This window comes from Rhagoletis zephyria, unplaced genomic scaffold, assembly GCF_001687245.7.
Source record: "Rhagoletis zephyria isolate East Lansing unplaced genomic scaffold, Rhagoletis_zephyria_1.1 Rzeph_scaffold_05943, whole genome shotgun sequence".
NCBI classification, from domain to species: Eukaryota; Metazoa; Arthropoda; class Insecta; order Diptera; family Tephritidae; genus Rhagoletis; species Rhagoletis zephyria.
The window spans coordinates 1-20576 of NW_016163026.1; the positions used below are offsets into that span (position 1 = coordinate 1).

At 35.4% G+C, this 20576-nt stretch overlaps 1 protein-coding gene across 1 annotated transcript; it reads left to right on the top strand.

Moving 5' to 3' along the window:
- Positions 1–9544: 9544 nt before the first annotated feature.
- Positions 9545–20105, top strand: LOC108372639 (uncharacterized; the record flags this gene model as incomplete). Its single annotated transcript, XM_017628368.1, has 2 exons — positions 9545–9759; positions 19970–20105. Coding segments are annotated over 2 exons (351 nt in total), but the record flags the coding sequence as incomplete, so codon positions are not given.
- Between the last annotated feature and the right edge of the window lie 471 nt (positions 20106–20576).

Sequence of the window (20576 nt, forward strand, 5' to 3'; positions counted from 1 at the left end):
ATTGTCTGATGGTGCCGTGAAAATAAAAAATGCGATGATAATAATAAAAGAAAAAAGCAGCGGAACACAAAAAAATCCTTAGCAAGTGACCGCAATGTAATTGAGTTTTGCCACAGCCGAAGGTAAAAAAAGCACTTGCTGTAGACAGCATATTTTAACTGCTGACATGGCTGTTGTGGCACTGCACATATTTATTACGGTTATTAGTGAAGGGCGAAGGTCGTCGAAATGTGCGTCGCCACATTCGCTCAGCCATTTGGGGTTTCAACAAATGCTTTCAACTCTGCGCTGTTTTGTTTGCGTTCGTTTAGTATTTTTTTAAATTTTATTTTTTGCTTTACAACCAGCCGCAACCAGGCCTTAAAATGTGGAAATGGTTTTAATTTTACTTTATTATTTAAAATGTAAGACCATTAAATAAATTGTGTTTAAAGTGGTTTAAAGGGCAAATTAATGACAGATTTGTGGCAAATTAAAAATCTGCTCTGCGTTGCTTTTTCGAGAGTTAATGGTCGATTGGGATTAGGTGCAAATGGGAGTTTATAAATTTTATTTTTCAATAGTGAGAAATCGCCGGACAAACTTTTTAATAGCATTACGTATGCACATATTTACTTCTGGGAGAAGCGAACACAAGTATAAAGTAAAGTGTATAAATTAAAAATTTTAGTACGAAATTATTTTGCTGTATTGGCATTACAGTACAGCATTTCTCAAGTAGGTAAGCGTATAGAGCGATCTTCTAAGAAATTAAGCGAATAAGTGTCAAATGGCTTCTACATTGTCACTATTTTTACAGGATTTTCAAAATGTGGTTGATACCCCAAGTTATGTCTCAGATCCTCGGTGGTAAGATTATTATTTTGGAACGAAAAATTACATTGAAGATTACATTGTTAACTTAAACGCCAACAGGAATTTAACTATGAATTTATATTCAGATTTATATAGTAAACTATGGAGACTCATATCGCCTGAAAATATACAAATTCTAAAAATCAAGACTTTTCTATACAAATTTGAAATTCGTTCCACAAAAAAATTTTTAATTTCACAAGGGTATATGCTGGTTTAAGCTTTTGTCAACTCTGCGTTATGAATATGGAAATCAATAGTTAAACTCTTATCAGTGGTTAACTACGCATTGTTAATTTGGCTCAAAAATATATAATTTTTATTTATTTTTTTATATCAAATGTCAGCGTTTAGCAAAATATTGCACTTGGCCATATAAAAAACCAGGTTGTTCAGGTTGTGGGTCAAATTTGACGCGAAGATCTTATGTGTAAAAAAAAAAATAATTACAGCTATAAAAATAGTAAATATATAAGACCAAGGTCATAAGTATCGCTTTAGTTTCCAAATGGAATAAAAGTCATAAAATATTCAAAGTTTTGACCCCCCGTTTTCAGAGGAAAAATGCTTTTCGTCCTGATATATCCTTATCTTCCATGATACGCTCAAGTATGTACTATATTTGGTAAATGCTTTCTTCAAACGAAGGCAAAAGCGATTGATAACTTTTTTCTCAATTTAATGTTCACTTCTATGGTAAGAGAGTTTGCTTTTTTAAGGAATTCTAAACACACGCACATATTTACTCATACTAAACACAAAGGTATCTATGTATGTGTACGCACACACATTTTTTGCATACCTACATTATACTAGCACTCCAGATAAACAATTTATTTTCCCAAACTGCCCATTTGCAATGAAATGACTTCACCAACATATTTCGACAATTCAGCAGCACATTTGAGGACATTCGGGCGATGAAAAAATTTTCCAAATTACCATAATCTACATCATCTATAAACACCTGTGCCAGCCAGCAAATGCATACAATATTTATAAAAGTTTATACGTATGTGTAGACATAAATGATATCTTACAAACTACAGTCTAGATGTCGCGCAGAAAAATCCGACTAAAATCACCCACTCATTGGCCATAATTTATAAAGCCTAACTTGGCAGAGCGTCACACATATATATACACATGTATGCGGGAAATGATAAAAAAATACTTCTGTGTTCGTGAGCAACAAGTTTACGTTTTGATTGCGAAAAGGTTTAGGTATTCTTTCGCAATGTATAAATGGTATGGCATTTTATTAGATGGGATTATTGCAAGCGATGTTAACAAGAAGCGACAACGGCCCCTGTAGCCGAGCGGTTAGAGGTGATCGGTACCACTTCGTAGATGAAATATTCGTTTTGATTTTATTGAACTAAAATTTTATAAATCAATATGAATTGCAAAATATCATATGTACCATCAGCTTATAAATAGACACACATATGTCATGGCGTGCATCACTACTTGGATTCATTTTTATTTACATTTTATACTGTAGAATATTGTATTACTCTTTATATTAGCCTTGGTCCCCGTATTAGTATTCTTCTTCGTGTTCGTGCTGGTCTTCTCTTTAGCCTCATCTTCGAATTTGTGCGTAAGTTAGCTAAGACTTCTGAAAGAGCTGGCAACCCTTCTAAGTTTAGTTAAGAAATAAAAAATTTCATGTACCGGATGAATTAAGTCAAATTTGCTTTTTTAAATACGCCTATATTTCAATATTTCATATAAATTTCTTCATTACATTTGTTAAGGTTCAAATATATATATATATATATATACGCATCTGTGCGTTCTTTGAGGCCTTCACATTTCAATGCCTACATAGGCGCCCTCGATTTGAACTCCAATTCATACAAAAAATTAAATACGAGTACATAAATAAAGGTAGCATAGTCAAATGTATGGTTTTTAGTTAAACAGTATTGCTATCAAACATATGTATTCTTATTGAATAAAATTGTAGCACAAGTTTTACACACTTACCCTTCCGTTTTTCGCTATATTTTATATTTGTCTTTAATATAAATAAATGAAGCAACGCTTCCTTTTCATATATCAACGTTCCTTTGCTTAACTGTTGGTATTTGTGCAAAAATACATATATACATACATACATACATACATATGTACTCACAAACATAAAACATCTGTACGACCTGCTTGGCTGTTTATTAATCCAACGACGTGCCGCGCTTCCGACAACCTGTAAACATTGTAACCGCGTGTAGCAGAATCAAATGTTTAACACGCAAACGCACAAAAACGCTTTATCCGCTATGCGCTTAGATGTGCATGTTATTTATTTATTTATTTTTTTTAATGAATGCTTTAACGTTTATTTTGCATTGACTTTGCTGATATGTTGCGTATACGCCATGTCGTGCAAAAGAAAAATGTATTTAGCTTTATAATTCAATTCGTGGAACAGCTTTAGTACACCATGAAAATTAATTTCATAAAAACTAGATAATCTGACACACAAACAAGTAGTTGTGTACTTAAAGCAGGCAAAAGTCAAAATGTTGCGTTAAAGTATGTTTGTATTTTTGCTCTTTTTGCAAAATAATCTGTCAAGGAAATATGACGTACATACATACACATACCAGGGACCAAACATAACAGTTATTGATGAAAACTTCACTATGAAGAAAATGTTCTACAACTAAGTGATACATACCAATCGATTTCTTTTTTCACTACGACTCAAATTTGAAAAAAAAAAATTTATTTGCTATTTTTATGCAAAATTAAAAAAAAATAACAATTATTTTTGATTTTTATATTATATGTCTTAGACAACATACTTTACTTACAACATATTTTTTTTATACTATAAATCCAAATAAAAATTATTTTTGATTTTCATATTATATGTCTTAGATAACAATTATTAAAGACTTTTATTTATAAAAGTCATCAATAAAAATCAGTCAGTGACTTCTACTTTTAAAAGTCATCAATATAAATCAGTCACCGACTTTTATTATTTAAATCATTCCTATAAAGTCATTAACATTTTTCGCAGTTAAGAAGATGTTGGGAAACAAAAGTTTACAAATGACTTTGGTAACATAAAAGTCAAGCAAGTCTTTTTCTTAGGCTTTGTATAAAAAAAGACAAGAAAAAGAAAAACTGTATAAGACTGGTCGAATGAAGTATAAGGGACTCGAAATGGAGAAGTTTAGCCTATGGCTACAGAAGATATGGAATAAATTAACGGACGAAGACCTGCGTGCGAAATGAACTTTTCTCTAAAAGTTAACACTGTTGGCAAATGTAAATAAGGATTAAAACTTCAAAACTAATTAATACAAGTAAAGTAAAGTCTGTGGAAAATTAAGAATAAAATACCTATTTCGCAAAATCTGTAATTTTGTTTCTCAAAAAAACTGGAGTAACAGTTATTCGTCGCCACGCAGTAAATAAAGTAATCAACGTCAACGAAACCTCACCATCGCCAATATATTAAAGAATTAGGCAGTTGAAGGCATTCAGCCTTGTTGGCAACACCCATTAAACGTATAAAAAAAAGTATTTTTCAACTAAAAAGCGCGAATGCTTAAGCAATCCGATGTTCAACAGCGTTTATACCATCAACGACTATTTTGTGGCAGTTTCTATTGCAACCGTTTCATAAATATCGAGCGATAAATGCGAAAACGTTTCGATTTACGAGCATCAAAATTTAATATTTGTTCATTGACAAAATTGCACATTTATTACATGAAACTTACTACAAGTACATAATTGAATATATCTGTAGGTTCGTTTGTTTGCATGCGATTTGCATTTTTGCATTTGACAGCGCCCTGCAGAAAAAAAGTATCCCAATTATAGTTAGCTTTTTTTGCGGGATTTCTAGAAGATATATAACTTGTAGTTAGCTACAAAAAGCTAACATGAAACTAGTTGACAAGTAATGCAGGAGTAATGAATGAGATTTGTTTCTTTAAACGCGTTTCTATTTAAATATTTTGCACTTCGCAAATACTTTTTCGAATTGAGGACAAATAAAATGAAGACCGAAATTTCATATTATAATTTTGATGGAGTTAGAATATGGGACCACCTACAGCAGAGTAAGTATGTCAACAAATATGAAATGTAATAAAAAAAATTAAGTAAATAAATAAAAAAATAAAAAATAAATAGAAAAGAACATTTTGTTTTTCCTATTGATATTTTATGTCCAAAAGTAGTTAGTTACAAGTTAGTTGACATCTAATGCAGAGGTAACCACCCTTGACTATTTCGTGGCCATCGCGATAGAAATATAGTTAGTTTTCGCCAAAGAAAATATGCAGATAACAAGTGACTTTAAGCTCCTTCCTAAACAACTTAAAGTTAGCTTATAGTTAGATACATTTCCGGCAGGGTATTTATGCACATACATACATACAAGTCAATATTTCAACTACTATTAATCGTGCAGGCAAATGTGAGTGGGTATTAGTAGGAAGACAAATATTTATACGCTTGTTTTTGTTGTTTTCATTGGTGTAATTGTGCATCGAACTGTCATGTAAGCACGATCGAGCACACAAACTACATACGTATACTTAATAGGTACATACGTTTCACTTGTATTGTGTACTTTGTGCATAAATACGTAGAATGGATGGGATAGATGCATTGGCTGCAGAAGCCAATTGGTATGCCCAGCATTATGTAAATATGTACATATGTATATTTTCAGATACATATGTACATGGTAGCTAGTGTGGGTTTGCATGCATTTTTGACGTAGAATAAGTCTCACGTTTCGATATGGAGATATTTCCTCAAACATTTTGTAGTTGGGAGTTTCCATGGGCAACTGAAACTCAGTGCAAAAGTTATTTCCTTTATAAAACTAACAAACATTTGTAAAAATCTTGAATCAACCAAAAAAAATAACAAATCAAGGCTTTGAATGCATTTTTATTACCTTTTTTATGTTATCGCCAAAGACAAGATAACAAAAGATAAACAGCAATGAACACCTCTAAGAAAAAAACCCGTGTTTAATTTTTTTATTTTTTTTTTTTAGTGTGATGAAAATCGCATTAATATGGCTCGCTTTCCGAATCGCCCCGTAAAGCTTCATTGTTGCAATATTTTGTGACACACTGTTTCAAAACTCGTTTTATTTTATGGCATCAATAAATCTAAAAACTGGGTAGATGGTGAACTAAATAATTCGAAAATATAAATCAGTTAGCATGGAGAAACCGGGTGAATCATTTGAAAACGGGCCGAACTCTACTGAAAGCTTCTACCGAAGCGCGAGACCAGAATATTTGGCAATGCTTTGAGGAAATCGCCAACGGCTCTGATACTGATACTGTACTGATCTGGATATGTTATGTTATGTTACTTTATCTATGTTATGTTATGTTATGTCGCCTCAACTCCTCTTGATTTAGTGGTTGAGTTTCAACCGCTGGGCGAACACTAGTTATTAATATTTTACAATTCATATTGGTTTATTAAATTTTAGTTCAATACAATCAAAGTGAATATTTCATGTTAAGTTTGTAGCTTGAATGTCATCTTAATAATATCACGCATTCTACGTTTAAGTTTAGCAGGTCAAAAAGAGGGCGCTGGACTGATCCTTTTTCCCTGAGTGTGTGATCGTGTGTAACGCATAGACATAATCCTGCTTACTTACAGATATGCATATTTTATGACTGCTAATGCAATATGCTTGTTAATATGTGTGCGTGTCTTACGGACGAACATGCATACTTACATACATCCATACATATGTATGCGCGTACGCAAATGCAAATCCGTTACTGAAATTCATATCCTCATTGCGCTCAACTCGACTTCCTTCACCTAGCTTGCGTTCCTCGCAGGCGAACACCCACCCACCCATTCACGCGAACAGCCTTGGCCTCTGCTGCCTTTGATATTCAAATCCCAAAACGTTTTGAGTTACAGCCTTGCCCATATAATCATGCATTTCAGTTATTTGTGCAAACATATACATACATACAGTGAAATAAATTCAGTTGCAAGTTTGCCTATTTGAAATTTCGCATTTGAATATCTTTTATTGCTCTGCCTACATTTACTTTTTTTTTCTCTTTGTATTGCATTTGTATTTGCTTTTGTTACTTTGCAGAAGTGCTCCATTTTTATTTAAGCAAAAAAAACGCCGGCAAATAAATATTTTGCAATCTACTTGGAGAATTTTTATCGCTAATATATGCATGTGTGCATGTGCTTTCAGTCTCTCGAGTACGCCTGCTTTGGAGCCGTTCACTCGACGATGGCCATGACACTACTACTTATCCACTCGTTTGCGCAATGTCTGGCATAAAAACTTTTTAAGTAATTTAATTTAATTTCATTCTGTTTTTTTTTTTTTTTTTTTTAAAATGTTCACCAAACTTTGGGCATTTAAGATGCCTAGCTTAAAAAAGAATTAATATTTGTTGGTGTTGATATATTCTTACGACAGGGTGAGTAGATGATATTCATAATTTCAATGCAGCCGATATTTCCATACAAAAGGACATATGCAAGTACATACATTAAAGGGTCCATAAACTCTCACTCCGAATGCAAGGGAGCCCATAAACCCAATTGAAGGTCTAAGTGCTGAAGGATCTATCTGCGATGGGTATAAATGATAGCAGCAACTTCGCAAATTAGCGAGGGTTCTTAATCTCGGTCTAAATCGACAAAATGTTTTAGTGCCAAACAGAAAAAAACCATTAAAAGACTTTAAATATAATTTTCAAAAAATATGACAGTTTTTCTGGAAAAGGTTAGTTTTTTCCTAAGAAGAAACATCTTATTATTTGTTTTGTTTTTTTTTTTTTTTGTTTTGGAAATCGTACTGGTCCAGCTCATATGATTTTTGTTTTTCGTTTACAAAAGTTAAAAAAACTTGGTTTCTGGATCGGAGCACAGTGTGCACAACTGAAATTTACTGTTCCAAATAGTCCTGATTTTTTTATATTTCAACCGTGGTACAATGAAAGGGTGCTTCAATATTTACAATGTACAACATTTTCAGCTTTTGGTCTGGGGAATTGATGAAACCAAGGTTTTCTAAAGTATGGACTATAAATAGTAATGAGATTTCTCAGTTTTCCTTAGTAGGCGATTTTAAGCGTGTTTTGTCAATTTGGAGTTCGTGATCGCAGAGAAACATTTAAAACAAAACATTTGCAAATATAAATAAGCAATAAGAATTAACAAGGCAAACTTAGCACAGTGCGTAGGCAACTGGCTGAGTCAGTGGTGATCGGCGGTTCGAATCCTGCTGAAAGAAGTCTGATAAGGAAATGTGGTGATTTCCGAAATAGCTATCACTTCTACCATTTTTTCACATTATTGTTGCTTTTCCACAATAAGTTTTCACTAAAAACGGCCTCAAGCTCATAAAAATTGTTATATACGGAAAATCTTTTTATTTATTTATTCGAAATGTTGTGAAAATTAGTCTACTGCTAGAAACACAAAACAAAAAACAGAACATTTGCAACGATTCGTATGAATATAAAAGATTTTCCGTACATTTCAAAGGCAGTTAAAAAATGCGTATAATTTTCGTCATGAAATTGATATCATAAATTTTGTGTTTCTAGTTCAGCTTTCGTCACTCGCAAATTTTACCTCAAAGAGGTGTTTTATTTGATAAAATATACAACGTGTTATCTTAAACCTGGCATATTTTGCTACAATAATATTTAACCCAAAGAAGAAAAAATGCTGATCATCGTGCTCGAAATATTGTAATCCCTTCAAATTGAGTTTATGTCTGTCAATTACGCATAAACAATGCCGTTTTTTTAGAAATATTATGTCCAACATATAGAAAATGGTTTACTAAAATGTTAGCTCTTTAAGCTGCGTGTAAACAAATCAATTGCGTTATTAATCACCCATAAATCTGACAAAAACGAAACGCAACTTATGAATTGGCGTGAATTTCGTACGTATGTAAGTATCAGCGGTTAACATTGATTGCAAAAAACATTTGTGAATGCAAATGTAAAATAAATGAATTAGTTAAATAAAAAATGTGTATATGAGTCACGCTAGATTAAATGCAATCGTTGGTTTCTAAGGGAAAACGTCATAACTCGAAAAATGTAAATTACACAGCCTTTAATTTTTTTGGCCAGCCTGAACAAAAATCAATAACAACTAAAAAATAAAAATATATATATTAAAAATGTAACAGATATTGCAATATTTAATTCGGTAGGCAAAACTGGCATAGAACTATAATTTTGATATTGCTTCAATCAAATAGTGATTATTTTCTTGCTATAGTGGCTAAAATAAAAAAAAATATTCATCCTTATCCGAAGATAGCCAAGTCTGTATTTCTAGCTCAAACATTTAAATATATTTTTTTGTTTTACGACATTCTGCTGGCAAACGAGCGATATGTATATTTGAAATAACTCAAAACTGATAAATTTGAACATTCACGCAGGTGAAGTTTTAAATTAAAATAAAAAATAATTCATATGAAAAAACGCTTCGCTATTATGTATATTCGCTTCTTTTTTCATTGTGATGCGTGGAACTTTTTCAACTTTAATACTCCTATTAATCTTCATTTTTCAATTTTGTTTGTCTCTTTCTCGGTATTATCTACTATGGAAATAAAAACCAAAACAACAACAACAACAACCAAAAACATGCACCACACAAACCACAACAACGACAGCAATTGTGGAGGGCGCACTGCGAAATGTCAATTTAATCATCGAACCACCGGCGGTCAGACGCGGCCAACATGCCATCGTGCGTTGCCTGTACGATTTGGAGGGGACGCCCCTCTACTCGGCCAAATTTTATCGTGGCCAATTGGAGTTCTATCGCTATACACCTGGTGAATTTCCGAATACGAAAGTTTTTCCATTTCCCGGCATACACGTCGATGTGAGTATACATACAGACAATTAAATTTGACTATGCTCCTTCTTTTTGTTTGTGTGATTGCATGTATGTATATAAATATGTATGTGTGTATGTGTGAAGGTAGGTGTGTGTGCGCGCCAGAGCTTTTGCATCATATCAATGAATTTATCTGCATTTGATACGAACACATATTGCTCTCATGTACATATGTATATTAGGGTGGTCCAAAAATGCATGTGAAAACGTAAAGTCGAAATATTAATGCTCTCGCCACAAAGGATTCTTCTATGCCGACAAAAATTTATACCCCTGTTTTTTAATTAGAAATCAAAAAAATATATCGCAAACAACAGTTTTCGTAAAATGGTATAGAATTTTTGAAAATCAATATTTTTCTTACAAAAAACATTGTTTCTCTGCAGAAGACTTACAATAACTATACTCAGTGGTTTATTATACCATTTTTTAGTACCAGCGATTTTATATGGGTCCCCATCGCATTTTTTTAAGGGTTTTAGGGGTCCTATACAAATAGTTAATAATAGAAAGTGGTTCATTAAAAAAATTGGTATTTTTATTGGAAGTCTACTGAAGAGAAACAAAATTTTCCGATCAGAAAATATTGATTTTCAAGACCGTTGCTACTGAAATTTGTTTATTTTTCACATATAAAATATATAGAAAATTTTCAGCGCTTTGAGCAACGTCTAAATATTTTTTGATTTAAAGAAAAAATTGGGATATACAATATTACGGCATAGAAGAGTCCTAGGGGGGAAGAGCATCAAAATTCCGACTCTACTTTGTTTGGACCACCCTAATGTATATACATGTTTGTATGTTTTTTATGAAGACATTTAACCCTATAATAGCAAACATAAAGCTGTAAGATACAATTTCTTAAACTTTTCGGATTGTGATACCTGGGTATGTATGGTTAAGCAAGGTCCTAGAAGTCGGTATGGTTGACCTCCGTCGGGAAAAAATTCCGATATGAAGAGATATTCCGTTCGCACTTGTCAATTGGTTCTGGAATTCGTGAGGAGATTAAAGGCTTACCAGCAAGGAACTTTGTTTTTTCCTCTTTGGGTTCCGGGCCACGTCGTGATTGAAGCTAATGAAGAGGTAGACAGACTTCTTAGCAAGGCAGCAACTGGTTACGATCCTTTCTATGCAATAGGAACACACACTATCAGAGAAAAAGGAGAACTATGAAGTGAAGAGAAAACGAGTAGAAAAGCTCCAAGAAATAAAGTTACACTCGATGTCACTAAAAAACTATTGGATTTCCTAAGTGAGCTAGAATCTGCCGAGGTAGTTGTATAAGGCAAGAGGGTGCAATAGATTCCCTGATCACAGTAGAATGCGCAGCTTAATAATATCGATTATTTATTTATCTATGGGTTACTCTTTAGCTTGGATAGATTTTTTGCCAACCTGGAATCAGGGAGGACTTTTGTTATGTTATACGTTATTAGGTATAGTGTCCCTAAGACCTATACGAATTTTCCAATCTATGTATGCTATTCTGATTAAATTACATATAGACGGCTGAGTGAAAGATCGCTCTGTCTCAGCTGCCGATTCAAAAACGCGCCGATTCAAAAATGCCCTATCTAAAAATTTGGTTCAAGAACGCCCTATTTAAGCTGTTGATACATATATTGAACTTATATTGAGATAGGCGTTTCTGAGCGAAATTCCGAGATAGGGCGTGCTTCAATGCAATTCTAAAATAGAATGTTCCTCAGCCGTTTTATGAGATAGAGGTTTTCGAATCATCAGCCGATGATATACATATATGGTTTTCATGTTAAATATATCAGTTATTAATTGCGCTTCTTCATTTCGATGAAGGGTTAAGTTTTTCATTCAACATACGTATGCAGCTGCATGTGTTGCTAGTTGCATATACAGAAAAATTATTTATAGCTGTATGCTTGCAGTTTTTCTTGTTATTTTGCTATTTTTGTGGTATTTTCCTGTGGCATCGAAAAGGAATTAAAGTTGAATTTTTTGCTGAAGAAGGGCGGGATTTTTTTCAAATAGAATACACATTTTACTCATTTACACATATGTATGTAAACACGTATGCATGTGTATATGCATACTTCTACGTAAGAGCGGAAATTAAAAATTTAAGAGACTGGTTATATAAGTAAGTGTAAAAATCACATAACTCGGTCCAGCTTATTCTTGTGTTATGCCCTTAAGTATAGTTTTGATCTTAATCATTATGCGCCTAGAACTCAAACACTAGAATTACAGTCTTAGTACAGCGATTTTGCACTTTTACTGCCATCCCTAAAAGGTTAGATATTTTAAACAGATCTCCTGCATTCAGAGGTAGCGTATTGATAAAGGTCCTAGATGTCGCGGAAGGTATATGAAGCACTTTCACTATCAGTCTATATTCAGATTCGTTTTGGAATAGAACTCCGGTTTAATTGGTTACAGAATCTCCCCCCAGGTCTGACTTCGGCTATTGTGAACTCCTACATAGAATCCGATACAGAAATCACTAAGCTTAACTGCAGACAGAGTCCTTGGTGGAGGAACGGGCAAAACAATATTAAATTAGATCTAAGTGTTAAAAGAAACTCATTGACTTACTTTTGAGAAGAAACCAAAAGTCTTTCACCAAGGCAAAAAGGGTTTCTGAAATAACTGATGGGCCTTTTATGACCAACTAAAAGGAATATCACAACTTCCAGCCGCAGTTGCATATAAATGGTTGCTTACCACTGAGCACAAACTCAACAATCCACACGCAGACTAAAATAGATCGTCCCAGCTCGGAGGTCTGGGGAGTCATCATTGATAAGGATAAACATATATGAATCGATACTTTTCAAAGTACTTGGAGAAGAAGAAATCATCCCTACTTAAACCTAAAATGTATTTCCCTATCTGCCGAACTATTTTGTGACTTGATTCCGGGCAGAAAATGATTAGATATTTATCTGACAGCCAGACTGCCATCAAACCTTTTAATTTAACGAAACAACGTCCAAAGTAGCCATAGAATGAAGGAAGACTCTCAACCTGCTGGCATCAAAAGGTTTCTTGATAATTGTATGGATCGCTGGACACAGAGACATTCCTGACAACTGCTTAGACAATGATCTGGTAAGGAGGGGACGGAAATATTTGAAAAAAAATTCTGATCAAAATTCGAATTCATGGTGGAAACCACCTGCAAAACTTGGCGATCCATAGCTCTCACTCGGCTGGACCGCTCTCCGCTGAGATTAGTAGTCGGGTTAAATCACCGGACAAATATTTCTCTCAACCAGAGACCGAAAATAACCGGCCCATTTATTGCGGTGTCATAAATTGCCATTTATTTCTTTTTATAAAAAATAAATCACTCACAATAACTTATATAGCAAGGTTTTCGCTTACCTGCATTGGTCAGACTTTTATTTGATTTGATGTTGCATACATAACTGCGGTAGGCCTTTATTTTCATTAGCGATTCCATTTCTCACAGTCATTAACCGTAAGCTCCCTCGCATAAAACGCTTTCACAATGATATATCACAAAAAGTAAAAAATAAATGGTTAATGATAGAAAAAGTTACAATGTATTTTCGATATCTGCTCTCAACACATGATTTGGTAACTATTTATAACTAAATAATGTAACTATAACCAAATTATATATTGCTGAATTTTTTCTAGGTAGACAGTGCCTTATGGGCACACGCGGATAGGATACCCCACCAACAATTTTTGTCGTATTTGTAGAAACGAGGAGATGGTAGGAGGCGAGCATCGAACGTTATCTTTGCCATTTCCCCGTCTTGGCCCACACGTGCAACCAATTATTCAAAAAACACTTTTTAGATGGTTTAGCGGACCTGAACTCACAGAATGTTCTCGACTTTTTGTGCTATATACAACGCACTAGTTTGTTAAATTACTAAGAAGGGGAAAGAAACAAATGGCTTCGGACAGTGGTATCACAATGGGGATTTTCCAACCTACGTGTGCTCCGTAGTCTTCGCGGTGGCAGCCGCTCTAATCTAACCTAACCTAATAAGGATGAGCTAACCAAAGAAGCATGTAAAGATATGCTAAACGGGGGAATGCTATCGTCTCTTGTCTTGCTACTGGAAGGTAGCTAGACAACATTAGCAATGGGATGAATAATTGTCTCAGGGATATGTATATATATTAGAATAAATGCGGAGTACATGGACATGGTACTTCTCAAAATAAAATCATCCGAAAGTGACTATTAAAGCCTACACAAAGTACCTTGAGGGAGAATATGAACATTGCCAAACAAGGCAAGCGGCGCGCTGTACGCATTGGTGATACATGGAGAGCAACACTCTAATTTATGGGAGTTTTGGGGAACGAGGGAAAGATATAACGTTGGACAGATCGCTGCATAACGAAGTACTGAGGGCAACTCCAATGGCTGCTTTAGAAATTAAGCTGAACTTGCTGCTAGTAAACGTCGAGGTGGAAAATCTTGCGGCAAAATTAGCGAGAATTTTGGTCGTAGTCACCAAATATGAAGAATAGTGGATTTACATTTTAATTCATTCCATAAAAGATGTACACTTTTGGCTAAAATTCCCTCGATTTTAATAACAGTACAGGAATTCAAAAGCAAATTGGATAGTTAAAAACTTTAGCCTTAAACATTTTACAAGCCCATCGTGATATTATTTGTATGTATATCGGAATTTCATTCGGTAAACATTGCGTATGAGTAACTTTAATTGCTTAGAGCAGGAATGGCTTACAAATGAGCAACAACGTGAGTTCGTTAGCGAGTAGGTGGATGAAAAACCGCAAAGAGAAAAGTAAGCGAAGTGGAGTGTGGAATGTGAAAAATGAAGTTCGTGCAACAGCGTAGCCAACCGATCAGTTATGCAAAAAGTGAGCTCGCAGGTGCATACAAACGCCCCAAAATGCCGGAATTTCAGGATAGTTGCAATATTTCCATGGACTTTGACAAAATCAAGAAGAAAAAAAAAACCGAGAAAAAGCAGCAAGCTCAACGAATATTTGTGCATTTTCACTGCGTTTTTGCAGAACAGGCGCCTTTAGCGAGAGCTGTGTTTAGCTGCTGGCGCTGATATCAGGTATGCACACACATACACATGTTTGCAAGCGAAAAACTGACCCGGCATTTTAACTTGACTTTATTGCTAGGCGTTGAATTTGTCATTCCACCCACCAGTCATGCACATAGATACATTCGTGTTGTGGTTACCATACCGCATAGCCACACCACAGTGCCATAGCCACTGCTGCCTTCCACGCTATATGAATGGTTTTTTTTGCCGCGCCAATACCGAGAGTAGCATGCGCATACGCACAAATAAACTGATACCAGGCCATAGCAAAAATATATCTGCAGCTTTTTGCAATGAAAACTTTTCATTTAAATTTAGCAGCATGTGGTGTTAGCGCCTGCCATTGTTTGTATATAAGTCTAGGTATATATGTTAATACTCGTATGTGCATTAGGGTGGTCCTTAAAAAAAATCAAATGAGCGATTTTTTTCAGTCTCAGCACGGTCACAGATATCACATATAAATTTTGTTCCCAATTTCAGATTGATTGATTTTTTTTTTCACCTTACACCCAAAAACGATACAACCATAGTCGAAGACGTCACATACATATAAATTTTGGTTCCCAGTGGAGTCGGTTATATGTGTGTGTGCAACCAAAATTTATAAGTGATATCTTCGACTATAGCAGCATCGACGTAGGCGTTGAGGCTTAGGAAATCTGATGTAAAAATTTAAGGACCACCCTAATGTGCATGCCTACAAATGCATGCCGCTGCGTATTTGCTTCGCCCACGGGCGAAGTTGGTATTACCTGTATAAAATATTTTCGGTTCATCGTTCAACCGCGTGAGGTGCAAGTCAGCCGTACGGCAGCAAAGGAACTTAAACCCACAGCGCGACAAAAAAATGGGAATGGCAGGCATGCCTAAAACGTTTGCGCTCTGTAGTGTACCACTGCTTTGGAGTAACTTTCCGCAGGTAGATTATTGAAAAAGTTTGCACATTCCGTTACCTATTTAAGCCTTTCGCGTAACTCTACAGCTGCTTGTCACAGTCCCCTCTTTCGCTAGAATACTATGTAGAAGTGTAAGACAAGGGTGGTGACACTCCTGCACCACCGCAGAGATACACCAGCAACGGTTGACAATGGCAACTGCATTTGCATCTGTCCACCATTTTACCGATTCCAATTTTACCACATTCAAGTTATGCGGTTAGCTCTTTCCCATCCCGCCTCTTCTCGTTTTCATCCAACGCTACTTTAGCTGTTTCACTAACAAGTTGGTCGACTGGGTTTTTGTTATTAGGTATGCTGCCGGTGATAAACAGCTTGGTGAAGGCAATTTTTTGAATACATTTATATTTTGGTTTGTGTGCACAATACAACTGCATATATGAACGTACATATATGCGGCAAAATGGGGCATTTTATGAAAAAAGTACATTCTATATATATAAAAATGTAGCTGTTATCTTTGTAAAAACTTGGCTTGAAAGTTAAAACTAATTTCAACTAAATTTAAACAGTATATTCCTCTGACACGCGGCGGGGTCATAGGTAATATTTTGGTCCGCTAGGTGGCGCATGAGTCCAAATATTCGGGAAATCTGTTTTTACTAAAAATAGAAACGTGAAAGTGCGACGTGAATGCCTATAAGAATGATGGCACCCAAACCAGAAGTAAATATGAGAGAGAAACCACTTTGCTTACAACACACTTCCCGGAGGCCACTAGCTTGGCACTGCAGCCGCAGGTCCGCCGAACTACACCGCGACCATGTGACTGGAAACTGACAAGAAGTAGATTAAAAATAGAATTCAAACAGATGGGCGTTCGGCTCGTTTGAACGCTATAAGGTCCCAGGGGTAGATGGCATCCGGCCAGTCATGATGCAGCAGGGTGGAGAGAATCGAATACCAAACCTAGCGGACATAATGAAAAGCAGTCTTGCGGAAGCTTACGTTCCACAGGTGTAGCGGAGAGCGTGAGAGTAATCTTTTACCCGAAGGTGGGTAAAAGGAATCACCCGCTAGCAAAGTCTGCATGACCTTAAAAGTTCAGACCGAAAGTTTGTGAGCACCCTCAGCGTTATTTATTTAAAGATGTTAAAGATAAAGAAAAGGATGGTGTGCCAAGTTAAGCCAAAACCGTAATAATTCCAATTACTAGGAAAAGAGCCCTGCCGGGTATGAGAGACATAATCCCAGACGAAACTTCTATGAATGAAAAATGTGTACGCGATCACCTCCAAGGCCACGAAAGTTTTAATGGTATGCAAGACTTTGGCAGGAAAATCCCAGTAGCTCTGTTCCCCAGAGAAGACATAGGTAGAACCATAGTATTTGAGTTTCTCTGACTTCAAGGGTCTACTTCAGGGTTGCATACTGCACTGACACATAGATGGCTCGAACATCGCGGATAGTGAAGGAGCTGGAATCCTTTGGCCAGATTATTTGTTCCTATGGGAAAATTTTCAAACATCTTCCATGCAACAATCCTCGTCATCTATATGCGGAGACTATAATGATTACAGGGGACAGAAGCTTTTCTATCCTATGAAGTAATATCATTGTTAGTCCTTCGGCGCATTGAGAAGCTAACCTCCCTTGGCAGAAAAAATAACATCAAGTTACGAGGCCTGTTTTGCTAAGGGGTCACCTACACAAGCTGGGGAAACGGTCTAATGATCTTTGCAAGTTCTGCGACTCGACTAGCTCAGTATCATGCAGTCTGCAGACGACGTGAGAGCAGTCTAGGCTTGTTGTGGCCCAACCGCCGAAGGTGCTATTGAACATTCCGAGATATCTTGGCTAAGAAGAAGTGTTTAGGGCACAATAGATCGCCAGAACGCAGTGCACACCTCATTACAATATCTATCTATCTATCTATCTAAGCCTGTATAATATGTAGTAGAAGAGTTTAGAGTTCACGCCCTCATCCCATTGGGCCGCATGCATAAAATTTAAGCAAATGCTTTTTCTTAACATTTCAGACCTTTTACTCAATTTGTTCAAATGAATTTCGGTGAAAGGCATGAGCCTTTAAGATAAAGCAATTGCTTAGTTTTATGCATACGGCCCATTATTTTTTGTATAAATATAGTCATAGCACCGCCTAATTGTGATAAAATATTTATAGATACCTATATAAGTTGATAGGTATTAATGCGAGGTATGCATCGCAGTCCAGAGGTCTGTTGTACCCTCAATTTTTTTCAAAATAATTCTTGTAAAACCTAGTCTCTCATAAAGTAAACAAAAAATGTCTGAGGTATGGAGTGAGTGTACTCAGACTGTGCCCATAAAGCCTCCCAAGTATTCTACGATGATGCCTCATTGACTGAGTCGTAAAAGCCAGCTTATGCCGGTTACCCCACACTATGCAGAGTCGTGTATGAATAACTATTAATATTCTGTTAGTATTCCAAGTTTCTATTTACGCTGGGAACACTTTTACATTTCCCTCTATTCACTTGTGGCCTGGTAAAAAGGCTAGCTGGGTTTCGTTGTATCCACTAAGCAAGTTAAGTTTGTAAATGTACTCAAGGACCAAGGGCGATTTTATTTTACTTGATAAAAGAGAAGGAGGACGACCTATATTTATGGCAGAATTAAGCTCGCATATTTCCCATCTTGGTTCTGGGTCCAAAGATTCCTGCAATTTTCGAGCAGGCTCTTTCTCAATGCAAAGAAAACGCAAACGTCTATGTTAAATCTTTAAAAAAATAAAAACTATGCTTTCCCTTTTGTTACATCTCGAAACTATTGATATAGAATAGATGATGGAGGTTATGAACTTCCTCTTTTTTTAATAAATCTTTAGCAAAATTTAGTAGCGTTCTTTTGGTAGCCTGCTTCTTTAGGTAAAGCGGCTCACGTTTAATAACTAAATCCAGCGCTGTCGTCAGAAATATGTGCACTGCACCAATTTACTATAGTGGAGACACATGATTACTGTTGTAGCACTGTTAGTTATCGCCAACACGTGGACAAAGTAACTCATGAGACCCAGAAGCCGCTTCATTCCTCTTATTTATTTTGTATAAACAGATTATAGCACCACTTATTTATGCTCTTGATAATTTTAAGCAGGAAAACGATATTTTGCTTGAAACTGCTATATTCGCATTAATAAGCAAAAGAAAATGCATTCACTTATTTTATAATCCGGTAAAAATGCTCAAGGAGAATTAAGCCCAAGTGTTACTTCATAGCTACTTACATATACTATAATCCGTAATAGCTTCTCAGAAATGTTTACAACTGCTTGCAGTTTTCTTTGTAATATTGAAAAATTTTGTAATTTCGCCTCAACAACTTCGCTTTTGTGTAAAATGACCCTGAATGCTATTCTCTACTGGAAAATTACGATGCTGCTGCCAACTGTCGATTTCGAGAATGAAATTTAAGGTTGCCAACTAGATCTCTCAAAAACACTTAAAGCAGTTGCAACAAAAACAGTTGGCAAAAATAACCCCTTAGTGAAGGCAAGCGGTGGTAAACAGAAAACAGAAAGTTCACAGTCCTCAACTACTATTGCAAACTTTACCAACAATTTACTTTTTATGGCGCTGCGGTTTGAATGATTTAATAAACTTAAGTGCTTTTTGTGAGTAATGCTGGTAGAATTGTGCCCAGAGTAATTTACAGTTGCCAATTCCAAAAAAAAAAAAAAAAAAAATAAAAAATATCAAAAAAATTTCACCAACATCTGCACCTTCGGTTAGACCAACATTGAACTTTACTTTTCAGTTCAGCTTTCTGAGCGCTTTCACGATTCTAAGTATTTCTTTTGCATATAAATTTGATTTGTAATTAGTCGGCAGCATAGCAGCAAATTGCGCCACCATTTTAGAATAGTCAAGAGTTTTATTGCTCAGCAGACGGAAAGTTTATTAGGTAGAAATTGCATTTGCCCCTTTGTGTGAAGCGCTAGCGACCTAGCGAATAATGCATTTATTTAAAATACCATTGCGTTTATAGTATTTTTTTTTTTTGTTAGGTTTTGTGTGATTGCGTATTCGTAAGTTTTTTAGTAGCTGGTATTATGTTAAAAATTTTTGCTTAAAATTTTAATTTATTTTTTACTAATTTATTTAAGCTACTTTTACAGTTATATTCTGCCTGCGTAGCACTTCTTTTCGTGTAATTATACCAAAAATTTTCACAATATTTCATTTGTCTCCACAGGTGACCAATTCGAATGCAACGCAAGTGCTCATCCGCAATGTGGGTTTCGGTTTGTCCGGCAACTTCTCCTGCGAAGTGACAGCCGATGCGCCACTTTTCTCAACTGCCACCGCCACGGGTATTATGCAAGTTGTTGGTAAGTCAAAGCAGAAAACTATTAAACAAGTTTTTTTTTTGCAAAGTTTGTTTTAAACTACCTTTTGCAATCCTTTGTGATAAAATTCGTGTTTGTGTTTGTGCTTTTGTGTGTCAATTAAGCTTCCTCTTTCGTTGTTTTTTAATCAATTACATTTTTAGAAATAATTTGAATGCAAATAAAGTGAGAATGAGGTGGATTTTTAGAGATAAGAGCTTCATGTTAAATATTTTAAATGTAATATTATTACGAACAGAAAAATCTCACTTCTGATTAGGTTTTTGTACCACAGCTTTCACAGTTCAGTACAGCTACGAAGCAGAAAAAGGCCATGCAGTAAACTGCATTCAGGCTTTGCTAATACCAGCAAAGATATATATTTAAACATTATTTTGTTTGTATTAAAAATGCGCATAACATGACAGATGTGGAGTTAGGTATATATAATATTAGTTCTCGCTATGAGCGAAT